The following is a 16744-nucleotide window of genomic DNA, read 5'->3' as shown; positions in this document are numbered from 1 at the left end:
TTCAACTCTCACCATCTCTGAGATTGGTCATGCTGGCTGGGGCTGCAGCCGCCATTTCGTATATGCATTGCTCCTCCTCCTCTTTCTCATCATTGATGCCACTTGCTTGCTTGACAGGCAGAAAGCCAGTGAGCAAAGAGGCAGCGGCATCTGCTGCTCCTCCTTCTCACCACCACCTTTGTCTGGGGCAGAGTGAGAGGCAGGTGAACAAGCAGGTTGCAATGGTGAAGAGGAGGAGCAACTCTAAGAGGCTCTTGTCTGGGGTGTGGGCCCTTGGCAGGTGCCCAACCCTGCCTACCCTTGATGCCAGCCATGTCTCCAAGGACATCTAAGGGGAAATGGCAGAGTGGTCACACAGGATGGCCTCCCTGAAGGCTAAAAGTATATCTGGAGTTGACAAGCACATAGGGTGAGATACAGGAATGCCAATGCAGCAGCAATCTTCTACAAGGCTCCCCAGATGGCCATGCTCCCTTCCTCTGGCCTCACGCCCTTTCTCCCAACCATTGACCATTTGGTGGTTTCCCAGCTTTTGAGCAGTTTTTTTCTCCCATTCTAAAAGTTTGAAATGCCTCTTCTAAGGCTTAGTTACTTGGAGGAAGAGCTTTAAGCTAAAGTAGGCTGCTATGTTGGCTGTTGTGGCCTTGCCCCCATTGTGTTTAGCCCCACCCTATTTTCACTTCAGCCCCACCCACCATTGGAATGCAGTCCCCATGAGCTCCTCCAGAATTGAATTTGGCCCTCGAGCTGAAAGAGGTTTAACACCCCTGCTGTAAAATGTGGAGGGGAAATAGATGTCTGTAAAGATGTGATGGACATGTGTCAGGGAACCATGGTCACTTGTAGCTCCCCAGAACGTTCCATACTACTTCGCTTGTGCAGCTCTCATCCATTTTGGTGGGATTCATGCATAAGGATTTTCTCATGGGTTGTGCCTTACATGTTATGGTATACTTCTGGTGCTTAGGAAGGAGCCATAACTCAGGGGTAGAGGACATGCTTTGTAAGCAGGAAGTCCCAGGTTCAATCCCTGGCATTTCCAGTTGAAAGGATCTTGGACAGCCACTGCCAATTGGAGTAGATAGATTTGGGCTAGATGGACCCATGGTCTGACTCTGTAGAAGACAGCTTCTTATGTTCAGGAAAGACTATGTTCATATGTCCCAGGAAACGATTTGGGGACTCTGTGTTTTAATACATCACATGTTCCCAAGCATTTTGTTGTGTTGGCCAGTTTTTGAGGCACCTTCTCAAAATGAATTTCTAGATTAAGACTGTGCTTGTTTTTAAACATTACCAGAATTCCTTGTATTTATTTTGTAATGGACACATATATATTACAGTGAATATCAGAAATTTGGTAACTTATCAACATTCACATGGGAATGCTGACAGTCCCACATAAATGTTGTGAATGCCTGAAAACTCAAGAGACTCACTGGCAAATGTTAGCGGCCACCTAAATATGGTTGCCAATGTTCACTTGTCTATGTGCCCAAAGTGGGAGAGATATATCTGTTTTCAGGCAGTCACAATATTCTTCTGACATTGTTGGCATTCATAGGTAAACGTTGACATACATCCAGTGTTAGACATTCACTATGCCATATGCTTGTTGCTCACATGGAATTTAAAACACACAAGTACCACCATTCAAGAAACCCAAAGGAGGACTTTTTAATGCTGGAATTAATAAAGTGTGTGTGTGTGGTAGTGGTGGTGGTGGGGTAATCTTGGCCTCTAAAGAATAGTTAAGTAACTGCAATTTAATTTTAGCTCTAATAGAATCATTACAGTGCCAACAACTGGGTAATCTTACAGATTAAGGTTGCTGATTCTGAATATCATAGTTTTGGAATGTTTATAGAGTGAAATATCTTATTAAGATGACATTGCTACTGAGGTCGATGGTCTTTCTAAAGAATGCTTAAGAGCAGAGGTTAAATACAGAGTTTATTTTCCCAGTAGATTTAACACTGCACAGAAAATTACGAACTGAAACTATTTAGCCCCGGTATTAGGTACTTTGATAATAACAACGACACAATTCTGGAATTTTTGTGCTTGTCTTTTCCATCCCTTGTTACAAGCTTTAACTCTTACCACTTTGCCGTGAAGAGGTTATGAGTGAAGTTGGTCAGGAAATTCTCTCCCATGCAAACTGCATTCAGATGAATGGGGATTTATTTGTTTATTTTAGAATATTTATATACTATTTCCCATTTTAAAACTCCCTGAAGCAGTTTACAACAAATTATAAAACAATACATCATTATAATAACACAACATTCAAACTACTTAATGGTTGGGGAAAGCCAGGGTAAACAAGTATGTTTTTAAAAATGGTTGAAAGCACACGATCATTGGTGCCTGATGTATCACAGAGGGGAAGTCATTCCAGAGGGAGGGGGCCACCACAGAGAAGGCCCATTGCTGTGTTGCTGCCAGATGAGACTCTGCATGGACAGCAAGGCCTCCCTTGAGGATCATGGTGATCTCATGTGTCTATGTAGGGGGAGGCGATCTTTCAAGTAATCTAGTCCTAAGTCGTTTACGGCTTTGTATGTCAATAATAATACCTTGAACCTGGCTCGGTAGCAAACTGGCAGCCAGTGCAGCTGTTTCAGCACAGGTGTGATGTGCACGTGGCCTGGCACTCAAAAGCCTTGCAGCAGCATTTTGCACTAGCTGCATCTTTCAAACCAGCCTCAAGAGGAGCCCCACACAGAGAGCATATTCAATATTGAGTAAGGTACAAGATTAATACACAGACTTAAATGAATGCATATGTGGTTCTTTAAAAAGAGAAAGAGAAAAAGAGAGATTGAGAGGAAGGCTACCTGCTCCCCTAAGGCAACGCCTGCTACTATAGATGGCTGCAATCCAGGGATGAGTTACAAGCACTTAGGCCCCAGTGAAATCAATGAATGCAAGCAGGCATAACTGTGCATTGATTTGCTGCTGCCAGACTGAGGATGAAGGCTATCCTCAGCTCTGGACAAAGTAGTTCCTGTTCTGCCCAGGTCAGGCCTGGACATCTGGCAATCCTAGCACCTTTGGGGAACGCGTTAATATTTTTCCTGCACAGAGGTAGTTTACTGAACTTAAGTAAATATTATTTGAGCCCATAACTGAAAGAAAAACAGCACCTAAAATGAGGGGGAAGGCAAGTGCGTCATCTTTTCCCTTATAAAAACTTTTGAACTGATGGAGCCCAGAAATAACTAATTAAATGACTAGTGTTGGGGAAAAGTCAGCATAAACATAAACAGCAACTAGAGGGGAAGTTATACATTGCTGTTGTCATTATTATTGTGGCAGTGGCTGTCTTACATGGTTCTGAAGGGCTTATGATATAAATTTGACGCGGGGGGGGGGGAAGGAAGAATATACATTTATTTCAGTTACATGTACTTAGGGTAGGGATGTACCGATGTTGTGAAATCCTTTCCCTCTGCGTTTTCGGATTGTCAGGTGCCTTTCGTTCTGTCCTCTACTCATTGGCAGAATTGGTGTTTTTTTTTCCAATTTCCGCATTTTCGGACTGTGTTTTTTTAATTTTACTTGTTTTTGTATGACTAAATTTGCATAATATTCCGGAAAGTAAAAAAAAAAGATCTGCAAGTCCACGGAATCCATTTTGGGAACTTGGGAAAAGCTGGTCCACTGTGGAATCCACGGGCTGGATTAATAGAAATCCAAACTTGTTTGATTCTGTTGCGGATTTCTCTGACATCCCTAACTTAGGGTTGGTTATAGTAGGGCTATCTTCCCCAAACTGGTGGCCAGGGATGATTTAGGACAGCCTAAATGAACCAGATCAGCCTTCCCCAACTGGTATCCTCCATATGTGTTGGACTACAACCATACTGTCAAGGGCTCCTTGGAGGCCTCTCTCAGTCTAATCCAGTAGCCAAGTCCAGACACAGACAAAGGGATTCTTTTCAAAGCTTTATTCCTCTTTTACAACTTAACAACTCTACCATTAGCAACTAGATATGAGCAGCAGAATACCTATGCCCTAAGTTGGAACAGTTGGTCCCCGTTTGAAAGGGAATTACTGGCAGACCCCTGAACTTAAGGACTAGGGAGAGTCCCTCCCCTTTTCCCTTGGATCCTCTGGGCGCAGCCGTTGTTTGCGCGCCAATCGGGCACTACGCCTCCTTTCTCCGCCCTCCATTTGGCGCTGCTCTCTGCGTCGGCATCGCGTGTCCATCAAGTCTGCTTCCTGCGCTGTGTCACTCCCAGGACTGCTATCTAAGCTAGGAATGCTGGTGGGAGGAATCTCCATCAGCTGTTGGCCCTGGGAAAAAGGAGTGCGCTCCTCTCCCAGGAGCGACTGCTCTTCCTCAGAATCAGAACTACTCTGGGATTCTATGGGCTCAGTGTCCACCCTGACACATACTGGCTGGTAATGATACGAGTTGCAGTCCAACACAACTTGGGGGGCACCAGGTGATGAGGAAAGTTTTCAGACCTTCCCAAGAACCACAGCAGGCTGGGGGTCTTCTGACACTATAAGCCTTTATTAAGCAGTTTTTAAGCAGAGCATATTAGTATGGGTGAATCGCACACACGGTAGGACCACAGCCTGGTACAGATAAGCAGTAGCTTATATACTTTGCAATTTCTTGCTGCGCCACAGTGCTCAGCCAATCAGATACTAACACACTTACAGAGGTTACTACAGTTAAAGCACGTACACACAGAAAACAAAAAGTTTCCAGTACACTCTTCTTTTCTACTTACACACATTCCTTTATATGGCAACATTCTTGAACACTCAGAGGGAGGCCTATCTTAATGGCTGTAGCCTGAACAGAACTACAGTTTTTTCTTCTCACAGGTTGTGGAACGCTGTATGCTAGAAATACTAGAGTTTGTATTTGACAAGGAGGTCAAAGGTACCTCCTTGTCAAAGGAGGTACCTTTGACCTCCTGGGGAAAAAAAGGGAAGATACTTTGCATCCTCCAGGCTATGCTTTCTAGGACATCACAAGCAGCATGTCTCGTCTTCTATTATTCTGTGTGCATGAATTTAATATGGGAAGATGTGGGCATCTGATGTGGCATCTGAACTTCTAAAAACCTTTCTCCTCTCATTCAGCAAGGGGGAACATAAGAAGCTGTCTTATACTTGGTCAAACCATTGATCCATCTAGCCCAGTATTGTCTACACTGACTGGCAACAGCTGTCCAGGAGTCTGGGCAAGATTTTTTTCCAGTCCTACCTGGAGATGCTAGGGATCGAACCTGAGGTCTTCTGCATGCAAAGCATGTGCTCTACCACTGAGCTACTGTCTTTCCCACTTAAACTGTGGGCAGATACTGAATGTGGTGGTTTGCTATATATGGACAGTTGGTCTGAAAGCTCTGCTTGCCCATTCTGACTTTGGGTTCCTTAAGAGGTCCAGCAAATTTGCTCCATTGATAGTTTATACGTTTGTTTGTTTGTTTTCGTACTGTTATTCTCCAACACTTCCAGGGGTGTGCAAGCTGTTCCCCCATTTTATTACTCCATTTTTGTTGTAAAAACCCTCATTTGGTTCATAATTCCTTCATTGAAATATATCTATTTGTCAGAACTGTATTCATTTCATTATTCATAGTACTGTTGTGTGTTTCATCCTTTAATATTCACTTTCTTGCTGCTTGTGGTGGTAACAGGAGCAGAGCTGAGGGGTTTTGGTGGGTGCTTCTGGTGGCCACCATGTTATTTACCCACAGTGTCCTGGTTGTTGCATTGTTTGGGGACATTGTGGGGGCAAATAATGGCCAGCAGTAAGGACCGCCATTTGCTGTGGCTCCTGTCACTTCTCCTCTACACTTCATGGTGACTGCCAGGAATACCTGCCAAGACAGGTCTGCTGCCACCACTGGAGAGGAGTAAGCCTGCTCTCACCTCTAAATGAGCATGAATGGGGGCCCTAAATGTTTCTCTATGTATCCATTCTGGAATAAATGAAAATTGAACTGAATATCCCCCATTCAGTTCAGTTTTTCATTTGTTCTGAAATGACTTCATGCCCCTGGTGGAAGGCAATGACTGGAGAAGATAATACTTTGAGATCTGAGTTCAACCTGCTCAGGCCAAGTGAACTTTGCAGATGGATTTCAGCAATGCGTCGTTGGAGGTCTTCTTCTGCACTTCTCCCTGGGAGGGAGAAATGCAGTTGAATGGAGGCCAGATTCTTATTTAATTAGGAGCAGTTGTAATATGTTTCTGCATTTCTTTGGGGAAGGGGAATCCGATCCCCTCAAACAGGCCTGAATTAGAGCATCATGGTAATGCTCACATGTTCCACAACTGTGCGCAAACATACACATGCCAAAAGTAGCCCCAGCTGGGATCCTCAGAACTGTATAGGTCCAGCGCCAATTTCCCACTCTCTGCACTAGCATAAATTTTCTAGGCTAGCAATGGGAGAACAGCATAAGGGAAAGAATGGCAGAGAAGCCTGCAAATGTGTGGGATCCTTTTTTTGTTAAAAGATCAGTGGAATGGTCTTGAAGCTTATGGTGGAGGAGGCAATGTTGATTACTTCCATGGGCTGCAGCCAGGGATGTACAGATTTTGTAAAATCCGTTCCGTCTGAGTTTCACAGATTGTCAGGTGCCTTTTGTTCCATGATCATTGATGGAATTGGATTTTTTCCAACTTTACAAAGTTGTGCAAATTTGCACTTCTAAAAATGCGCAAATCCCCCAACGTGTGCATTTTCATGCCTTAGCCTGTGGCGGAAATGTGCATTTCGACTGGTGTTTTTTTATTTTATGTATTTTTCTACAACTAAATTTGCCTAAAATTCCAGAAAGTAAAAAAACAACAACAACTGGTCTGTAAGTCCATGGAATCTGTGCAACTCTTGAAAAGCCGGTCCACTGCAGAATGTGGAGGTCAGATTCATGGAAATCCAAACTCATTTGATTCTGTTGTGAATTTCTCCGACATCCCTAGCTGCAGCAAATATTTCTTTGCCTACCTCTGCAAGTGCCTTATGTCAATGTTTAGCACACAAAAAAAGATCAGGGGATCTGCTGTATAGTCCCTGCCCTGCTGCCGACATCATCCATGCAATACTAGCGCTAGGACACCCATGCTAGCCAGCCTGGAGGACTGAGCTAGCAGTGTGTAAAGCTGAAGGTAGACTACATTTTTTAAAAGTGTCAAAAGTGGTCTGGGAGACTCATCGCTACCCAGGGTGTACACACACATTTATTTTCTCCCACTTTTGCCTCTGGCGCTGCAGTTTTGAAGCAATACAAAACCTGCCAAATCTTTTTACCAGAGGTAAGAGTGGGATGAGTGTACACAATACAAGCAGATCCCTGTTTCAAACCACCTTCAACTCTATAAACCAACCAATCAACCAACTACGGTCTGTTTCCAGCCTGTCCAGTGGACCTTCAGTGGGCTGCTTCTGTCTGGTGCTGAAACTTACAATCAGCAGCGCATGGTGATCCTGTGTGGATGTGCGCTGATTTTCTGGGTGCACCAGAAGTGGCTTGAAACAATTATTTTGTGCATCAGCAAGAGGGTAATGCCCCTCTTTTCCTTCCTCTGCACTCTTGCAGAGGCAGGACACACACCATAGCAACTTCCTAATGTTTTCTTCAATATTTTTATTAACATTTCCAGGCCAGAGAATAAAAGAGAGGCCTCGGGAATTCGTCAGTTCTCCACACATCTGGAGTCATGGGAGCAATAACCACAAGGCCATGCCTTTTATTATTTCTTATTTTAATTGCTTGTTATGCGAGGACCATTTTTTTTATTAAGTGGTTTGTTTACTTCAGCTCTAATGAGCATGATGGAATGGTTTTTCACCATGTTGCACCAAGCTGTGTTGCAGGCCCCATGGGAACGTCCTGCTAGCCGGGTCAGATCAGCGGGCCACTGGTTCCATGATCTGTAGATCAGGCTGAGCTAGAGAGAGCTGTGGCTGGCTTTCCCGCCCAAGCTTCCACCTTTCTCCTAGCCTCCTTCTCAGAAACTGAGAACCAAACCCCTCAGGAAACGCCTGCTTTCACTTTGGGACAGCTGTACCCACCGTCCCACAAGCTTCAGCCCTTTTACCCTCTCTGAGTTCCAGAGAAACTCAATAGGTTCTCTCAACCCCCTACAGGAGAAGTAACCAAGAAATAGATACGATAAATGTAGCGTAAAATCAAACAACATCTGGGAATTTGGATTTTAACAACAAATAAAGATTTATTTAAAATATGGAAAGTTATAAGTTATGCAATAGTAATAAATTATGTAATAGTAATCAATTATTCTTCCTAACTTCCTTGCCTACTCTACCCTCCTAAAATCCCCCACATACAACCCCCTACCAGATGTTGCCTCCACAATCCCTAAGGCCCTATGTGACTTCTAACTCTCAATTCATTCCTTATATAACCTCAGAATCCTCACACACACTCAGGCCCCTCCCACCTTTCACTCATTCTCAGGCATACTTTTAACCCTATCTTACGTGGGTTAAATTTAACAATGAAAACACATACAGTAATATAATAGGCATACGTTACAAGAGCATTACCATTTTCCCCCATTACAGAGATGAAGCAACTGAGTGCTACTGGGGCAGACTACACATTATGCACAAATGTACGTAACAAAGCACAAACAGTTAAAAAACAAAGTTTAATGAAAAGCAGCCTTGGGAGGCTGTGAATCTGATCAGAGGTGTGGCAGTGTGAAGGCATGCTTAGCCCTTTCCCCTCTGATCAAAATTGCTTGCCTCAACCTGCTTTTCTCCCCTCAAAAAAATAGCTGGGAGAGGCAATTTTGATTGTTGAACACTTGTTCCTGCTATCAATGTTTCTATAAAATATGTAGCCTCTGGAGGCTGCTTTTCTTTAAGACCAACCTGTCAGAACTTTGTGCACATATTTGCATATAATGTGTGTTCCATCCCTTACATTGACTGTCTGGCCACATCCTCAGAGGAATATTCTGTTTTCCCTGTTTGCTGCTATGGCACCAAACCAGAAATGGAGAAATAAAAATAATCTTTTAAAATGCCAGTGGTTTTGTATGTAACGTGTAGGCTCCACCCAAGAGCAGTCAGTTTGTAAACCTGTATAATGGGAACAATGGGCAAGATCTCCATAGCTCAACACAATCACTTTCTGTTGAGAGCGAGGAGCTAGACAGTTGTTGAATAAAAACAGCTATAAGGAACAGTGCGATGTGTATAAGCCCCACCACCTGGAAATTTTGCAGAAAGTTTCCCAGACGACTTGAAACTTGTTTCTTTTTCTCTCATAATGCATATGCATGTCCATGAACCCATATAGATCCTTTTCTCCTTGGCTTTGAAATAATGCATCTGTTTTCTTTTTCTTTTTTTAAATGACAAGATTACCCCTGAGGGAATGTAGCCCTTGACAGAAAAAAATGTCCCCCACCCCTGCAGCAGGGTTGTGTCAATGGGACCGTTTTTGCAATTCAAATTACAGGTGTGAGACCTCCAATCACTCAAGGGCAGAACTATGTGTAGTTTGACCCTGGTCACGGAGCCTGGGACCTTGTGGCAGTGCTTGCAGTGTATGTGTGTGTGTGTTTGGGGCTGGGGCTGGGGCTGGGGCTGGGGGAAGAGTTCAGTGCTCCTTCCTACTCTTCTTACCAGAAATTTGTTCCTATTCTCTGCTTTATATTTGATCAGCAGCAATTTGCTAAGCCCAAATCATTTGCTAAGCCCAAATCTTATTGCGGCGGTGACCAATCTTCATTCCGTTATTTGTAAGTGTGGCCTGGGGGCATCGTGTGTTCTATTACATTGTGCAAAAACAACTCTTCGACTATAGAGCATGCTGGTGCATCTCAAAGGCAACAGTCTTCCAGTCATAGAGATGTGTGGTGTAGAGTAGAACAAAGCTTATTTGGGGGTTTAGAGCTTCAGCTTCTTATTCCAGCTGCTCATGTCGCTCTTGGCAATTGCATGCATGTTCTTCTAAAGAGTAAATTTGCTGGCAGCAATGGGAGCTTTCCTCCCGATTCAAATAGCAAATGAAGGTTGGACTGGTGTGTGTGTGTGTGTGTGGTGGTGGTGGTGTGTTGGTGGTTAAATCCCTTTACTCCTTTGGCAGAATCAAGACCTGGATTGAGCTCCCTGCACCAGCTATTTACTCTAAAAAAACCATTTAGGGTGCAATCCTATGCATGTTTAGACAGAGAAAAGGCCTATGACTCCCAGCATGGCTGGCTGGGGCATGCTGGGAGTCACAGGCCTTTTCTCTGTCTAAACATGCATAGGATTGCGCCCTAAGGGTGCAATCCTATTGAAATAGTTGGCAGCCTCTGAAATCGGAGGCTGTCAAATATCCAATGCAATCCTCACCTCTGTGCTCTGGCCGCCCTGAACATTTGGCTTGATGGCCGATTTCAGCTGTCTAGCTGTAGCTTCAGTGAGGGGGAGGGAAGGAGGCCACGCAGAGCATAAGAAGCTGCGTAATGCAGCCTCTGCCATCTCCTCTCCTCCCCACCCCCAGGACTGTCAACTTTTCCCCAACCCCATGCTCCATTTTCAAGAGAGCTGCGCTGGCTACAACAGGGGGGGGTAGGGGGTAGGGAGCACGGTTTCTGGGAACTGCATTCATAGCCCTGTCTCTGACCTTGATTCCCAGAAACCCAAGAATCCTATGGCTATCTAGACAGTATCTAAGTGGGCATAGGATTGCTCCCTTACACAATTGCTAATTGCATGGATGGTGTCACATCTAGTTTGGATATAGGAAGGAAGGTAGTAGGGTGGCCATGTGTCCTATTTTACAGAGGACAGTCCTTTATCTGAAGGGCTATCAGAGGCCTGTCCTCTATTTAAAGGTGCCCTCTCTTTGGATTCAAGAAGGTTATCCAGTCCAAGTCCAGGTGAAGGATAAAGCACCATAAGAAGGGAGAGCCTAGAAGTTGGCCATCAACCGTTCGCACCTGGGCAGCAGGCGGAGCAGGGCACGCAGCTCCCCTGCTCAGTCTTCACCACAGTGTGTGAGTGTGACTATGGGGGTTGTATTGTATGTCTAGGTAAATTATAATAATTCTTTCAAAAATTGCCATTATACATATAAATTAGGCTATGCAAATGTTATGCAAATGGGTGTCCTCTCTTGTCCTCTTTTTTGGCAATGGATAAGTGGCCACCCTAGGCGGTATATGCTGTCTTTTGTCTGAAATTTAGAGAGATGCTTTGTATGGATACGAGTGGGAGTTTTGCATGAATGAGTGGCAAGATCTGGCTGCCGCTTCATTTAAAAAAAAAAAAGACAAATGTCTAGATCTGGCATTTACATTAGTGCTGCTTGCCTCTGTGTGTGTGGGAGGATTATTCGTTGCCTCCCATTCACTGTTTGGATTGAATGTATATGTCTGTTGCGTTTTGTGAGATGGTAGCCCTCTGGTCTAAATTCTGTGCACACACAGCTTTGGGAAAGCAAATTCCCCCAAGGAACAAAAGGGCCTGAGTGATGATAGGAAACAGAGAATGGAGCCAAAGGAAATTGAGTGAGTTGGAGGAAGCCGGCATGACCTGAGTTATTAATGAGAGACAATGTTATGCTTTTGGAGCGAGATGCTGCCAGTGACCAAGTTCTGGATCCTGGTGTGGTAAAGCTATATATTGGGCAAATTCTGGAAAAATAAACAAGAGTCTTGTGTAACTTTAGTGGCAGTCTGTACAAGCCAATTTGTGCGGATCCAGTTACAGAATTATGCAAAGCGTTGATGGAGGGTGGGAGGAGGATGAATAGTCTGACTTCATCTCTTTCTTCCCTTAACAGCTAGACCATTGATTAAAAAGTATAAAAGAGGCAGGCACTTCTGCTTAGCTAGGGATGCGAGCCTATAGCAGCTGAACATTTGCCCAGAAATGAGAGGAGCTCCAGGACTGGTCTGTGTGCATGTGTGTGTGACTGTTTTGGTAGCAGTATTAGAAGCATAGTGGTGTGTTGTTACAAGGAAACATGTTACAAGCGACTGTGACTTGTTGGGGCATCCGGACCCAGTGGGGTGGGTTGTGGGAGGGTTAAACAACCCTCACAGAACCCATGGCCTGTTTTAGGGTTAAGCAAAGGTTGTTTAACCCTTGCACAACCCACCCTCAGCGGGTCTGGATGACATGACAAGCTGCAGTTATGCCTTGAAAATTCAGAATGGCTGCCTGCACATGCTGCAGCCCAGCACGGCTTAAATAAGCCATGGTGGGCTGACTGATCATGCGAACAGGCCCTCTGCCTGTGTGCCTTGCTCCATCTTGCTGTTGATGGGCACCTTCAAGGCCCAGCTCTTCCTTCTAATGGTTAAATAAGCCCCGATGAGCCGTGGCAATTGTGTGAACCTGGTCAGTGTCTTCCATGCTACAGTGAGATGTGCTGTACCTCTATTTAAATCATCATAGTTATTTCTAAATTTGCACATATGCATATAAATTAGGATATGCAAGTTTTATGCAAATCAGTGTCCAAAATGATGGAGGCAGGATTACGTGCACCACTTTAAGCTCCTTGGACGAAAGGTAGGATAGAAATGTAATAAATAAATAAATACATACATAAATACAATTATCCAGAGAAACAATGTTATCGGAGAGTCTGTTTCATGAAACTGCTTCTCCTTGATTCACATGGTCAATTTAACAAAAGTTTCACTGCTTCTCACCTCATATAAAGCAGCTTCTTTGTACACCAGCACCAGGCATTCCTGCTGCTGACTGGCAGTGGCATTGAAACTCTACACCAGGGATAGACAACCTGGTGCCTTCCAGATGTTGTGGACTATAGCTCTCATCAGCCCCAGCCAGTATGGTCAATGGTCAGGGATTGTAGGAACTGTAGTCCAGAACATCTGGAGAGCTCCAGGTTGCCTACTCCTGCTCTACTCAATAGGGGCAATCCATGGGGTGAATCACACTCTACATTTCCAGCTGCCGTAAGGGGAGCAGCATCAGCAGCTTCCATCGATGGCTGCAACGTTCTCTGTAGACCTCCTAAATCCCCTTAATCAAGGCTACATGTCTCCAGTCCCTTTATTTTTCTCCATAGAATTTGGCTTTTAGATCCTTTGTCATCGTTGTTGCTCTCCTCTGCATCCTTCATAACAAGCAATAATAATCACAACTTGAATGTTGCTGTCTTGAAGGATTGTACCCTTGGCTAGCTTATACTCTCAGTGTTAAGTAGAACTCCAGATAGAACTGGAGTGCAATTTATCATTATTTTTCTTCTTTTGCTATGTTTCATGGTTTTAAGTTTTGTTGTATAAGAACATAAGACCCACGCTGGATCAGACCAAGGGTTCATCTAATCCAGCATTCTGTTCACACAGTGGCCAGTCAGCTGTCCACGAGAAACCCACAAGCAGGACATGAGAGCAACAGCACCTTCCCACCCATGTTCTCCAGCAACTGGTGTACATAGGCAAACTGCCTCTATTGGAGGGAGCATATAGCCATCAGGACTAGTAGCCATTGATAGCCTTATCCTCCATGAATTTGTCCAGTTGCCTTTTAAAGCCATCCAAATGGGTGGCCATTACTATGTCTTGGGGTAGCAAATTCCATAGCTCAACTATACAGAGTGTGAAGAAGGAGTTCCTGTTATCTGTCCTGAATCTCCCATCAATCAGCTTCATGGGATGACCCCATTGGGTTCTAGTATTATGAGAGAGTGAGAAAAATCTCTCTCTCTGCACTTTCTCCACACCATGGCTAATTCTGAGCACCTCTATCATGTCTCCCCTTACTCACCTTTTTCCTAAGCTTAAACAGTCCCAAGGAGACACAGGTTTCAATCTCCACTCAGCCCAGAGTTCCCTGGATGCCCACAAGCCAGTCACTATCCATCAGCCTTGTCTACATCACAGAGTTGTGCATATAAAATGCAGGGGGAGAGGAAGGGTGGGCTAAAAATGTAATAAATAAACTAAATAAATAAATCTGCTCCTTGGCATATGACTGTTGGCTTAATTAAGTTCGCACATACAGCACCAGAGTTTCCTTGGGGGGCAGAGTAGGAACAGTACAATTACAGCTTGCAAAAGAGATTAGCCAACGAAACCACTGATAAAATGGAGGATGTTTCAATTAGTTATTTGTTCTGGGGGAAGCCAGTGTTGCAAAAAATATATTTAGCAGACAGCTCTCTTCCTATAGGAGAACTATGGAAAACCTGGAGGGAGTACAATTGATGCACGAATCAAAGCCTGCCCCCAACCTTTGCACAATACTCCTGCATGTCCCTTTTTAGTGACAGCAGCATGATATGTCCTCTGTGTACACAGTGGGGAGAAGAGTAGCTTTAGCGTAGTGGGTAACAGCCCTGCTACTACTTCCCCTTCAAAAAATACTTGCCTCTGTCTGCACCAGCCCAGGGGAGATAGAGTGCACAGCCTCTAAAGAGCTTAAACAGTCCTCCCCTGACAAGATCTTAATAAAATAGTAAGGGATTTTGAGGGAGGGATAATGTTGTTGATTTTTGCCATTTAAACATATGTCTATATGAGCATTTACACTCTGGTGATGTACCGAAAGGGAGAACACAGTCTCCATTCAGTGTTTTTTAAAGCCCTTTTAAAAGTTTGCAGAAAGGTGGGTCTGGGTGTATTTCTCAATATCATTGTTACCAAAATATCCAGTTGGAACCTGTAATATTTGTGTAAACACATTCCCCACAGCAATCACAGCGGCCACAGATGGGGCCCCTGGGAGATGCATTTTTCAAGATACAAAATTTTGGTTGGGAAATTCAACAACTCGAGAGAAACTGTGTGCCACAAAAGGAGACTCCCCCCCCCCCCAGATAATAAAATGACTGTGTAGGGGGCTCGGCAACTCAATCGTAGAGTACATGCTTGGCAGGCAGGGATGCTTTGTAGTCCCTGGCATCTGCTGATGAAATAATCTCAGGTAACAAGTGCTGGGAAAGGCCCTGCCAGGGACCTTGAAGAGGTCAGAATAGACAGCTGAGCTGGATGGGCCAGTGGCCTGGTTTGGAAAGATAGTTTCAAGGCACAATCCTATGCATATTTAGACAGAGAAAAGGCCTACAACTCCCAGCACAGCTGGCTGGGGCATGCTGGAAATTGTAGGCCTTTTTTTTTCTGTCAAAACATGCATAGGATGGCGCCCTTACGTATTCAGGGGGCCTGGTTCTGGATATATAATCGAGTGCTTTTTCTGCTTCCTGTGTGATCCTTTAATGTATCTGTTTTTCCTTTAATTTCTAGAGGTAACAGACCTGTTAACCAGGAATCATGTCAGTGAAGCTAACATTCGTCTCCCCTGCTGATGGGGGAAGAATTAGCCGGAGCTGCTCCTTCGCCGGATTCAGCAGCGCACACAGCCGAAAGTTAGCGTAAGTTGCACAGTTACAAGCAACAAGTTCTTTTCCAACATCAGCTCTGTCACCATATGCGTTCCATGCTATGCCTGGATGAGGCATTGCAGATCCATGATCTGATCTCCCAGTCATTTAGGACACAATCTATACAACCTCCCCCCATCCTACAACTCCCAGCATTCCCCAGCCAGCATGCCTGGCTGGGGAATGCTGGGAGTTGTAGGACTTTTTTCCTATCTAAATATGCATAGGACTGTACCATTAATCTTTTAAACAAACAGTAGCTGCTAGTCATCCCCCACCCCCTGATTTGGATTGGGAGCCCTGGGAGAGGGGGTTTAATTCTTTTCCCCTGTGCCATTTTCCTGATGTGAATTCCCCCCTCAAAAGCTATTTTCCTCTTAGGTAGGGAAAACATATAGGTATACGAACTTAGGCTGTCTTTACATTGAAGAAAAAACCCGCATTCCTCCCCGTGGAGCCTTTCTGCATTTACAGCGGCTCCCAGACAGTGCCCATGTGATTGCTGTGAGGGGAAGCTTTTAACTTTCAAGGTTCCATAGAACTCAATGAAACAGCACCATCTAGTGGTTGTTTTAATCGTGTAACATTCCGACTTAAAAAGATAGTTCATTAGTTCCAGAACTTTTTGAGATGGAATAACCATGAAGTACCTATGGATGTGCCTTGGAGGTGGAAAGGACCCGCAAAATTCTGTGAGTGAGCAATCTCAATAGCAGGATAAAAGCTCCGTGTGAAGGAGCCCTTAGTACCTAGGCTAAGGCAGGAGTTAGGCAGGACAGGAGACCAGTTCCTGCTGCCACAAACATGAGTCCTGAGATTCCTCTTCTGTACATTTAGTACTTCAAAACCTGAGATGTACCATTATTGCTCTTAGTGTTTCCCCTGTTCCTTCCCCCACTTCATTTGCTGACGCTTGTAGTGGTATGAAACTCGCAGAATGATGACATCACATGTAGTACTGGAAGTTACCAACTGGAAAGAGGTGGAGACACAAGGCTCCTGCTTTTGGCAGCAGCCCCCTGTCTTCCATTACTTCTTGTTCTGATGGAAGCAAATGTAACATTATAAGCATCAAAACTGGTCTGAAATAAATGGTTTCCAAGTTTTAGATACACAGCCCCATCCTATGCAGGATTACTCGGATGTTGGTCCAATAGGACATTTACAGGAAAGTACGCATAGGATTGTAGCCTCAGTCTGTAAGAGAGCAATCCTATGGCTGCTAGTCAGTGGTTAGACGGTCATAGGATACGTTGGTTTCTGGGAACCGACCTTGGAGCCTGTGCTCCGAGGTCAGTTCCCGGAGAACCGACCTTCCCTCCGCCCCTGCGCTGCCTCGCAGGCAGCTCAGAACTGCCCCGCGCTGTTCCCACTTGGGAGA

At 44.6% G+C, this 16744-nt stretch overlaps 1 protein-coding gene across 4 annotated transcripts in view; it reads left to right on the top strand.

The window, feature by feature from the left end:
- The window catches only part of RIPOR3 (RIPOR family member 3), a 139030-nt gene that overhangs the window by 51877 nt on the left and 70409 nt on the right, over nucleotides 1–16744 (top strand). For all 4 annotated transcript variants that reach the window (XM_084854145.1, XM_084854143.1, XM_084854144.1 and 1 more), the window contains one exon: nucleotides 15227–15354. In XM_084854145.1, the coding sequence (XP_084710271.1) occupies nucleotides 15254–15354 (101 nt within the window). In that variant the 5' untranslated portion in view covers nucleotides 15227–15253. The remainder of the gene's footprint in view (nucleotides 1–15226; nucleotides 15355–16744) is intronic.

This window comes from Heloderma suspectum, chromosome 4, assembly GCF_057233095.1.
Source record: "Heloderma suspectum isolate Gila_16-S chromosome 4, 16-S_ref, whole genome shotgun sequence".
NCBI classification, from domain to species: domain Eukaryota; kingdom Metazoa; phylum Chordata; class Lepidosauria; order Squamata; family Helodermatidae; genus Heloderma; species Heloderma suspectum.
The sequence above is the reverse complement of the archived record's forward strand: the minus strand, read 5'-3'. Positions and strand labels throughout refer to the sequence as shown.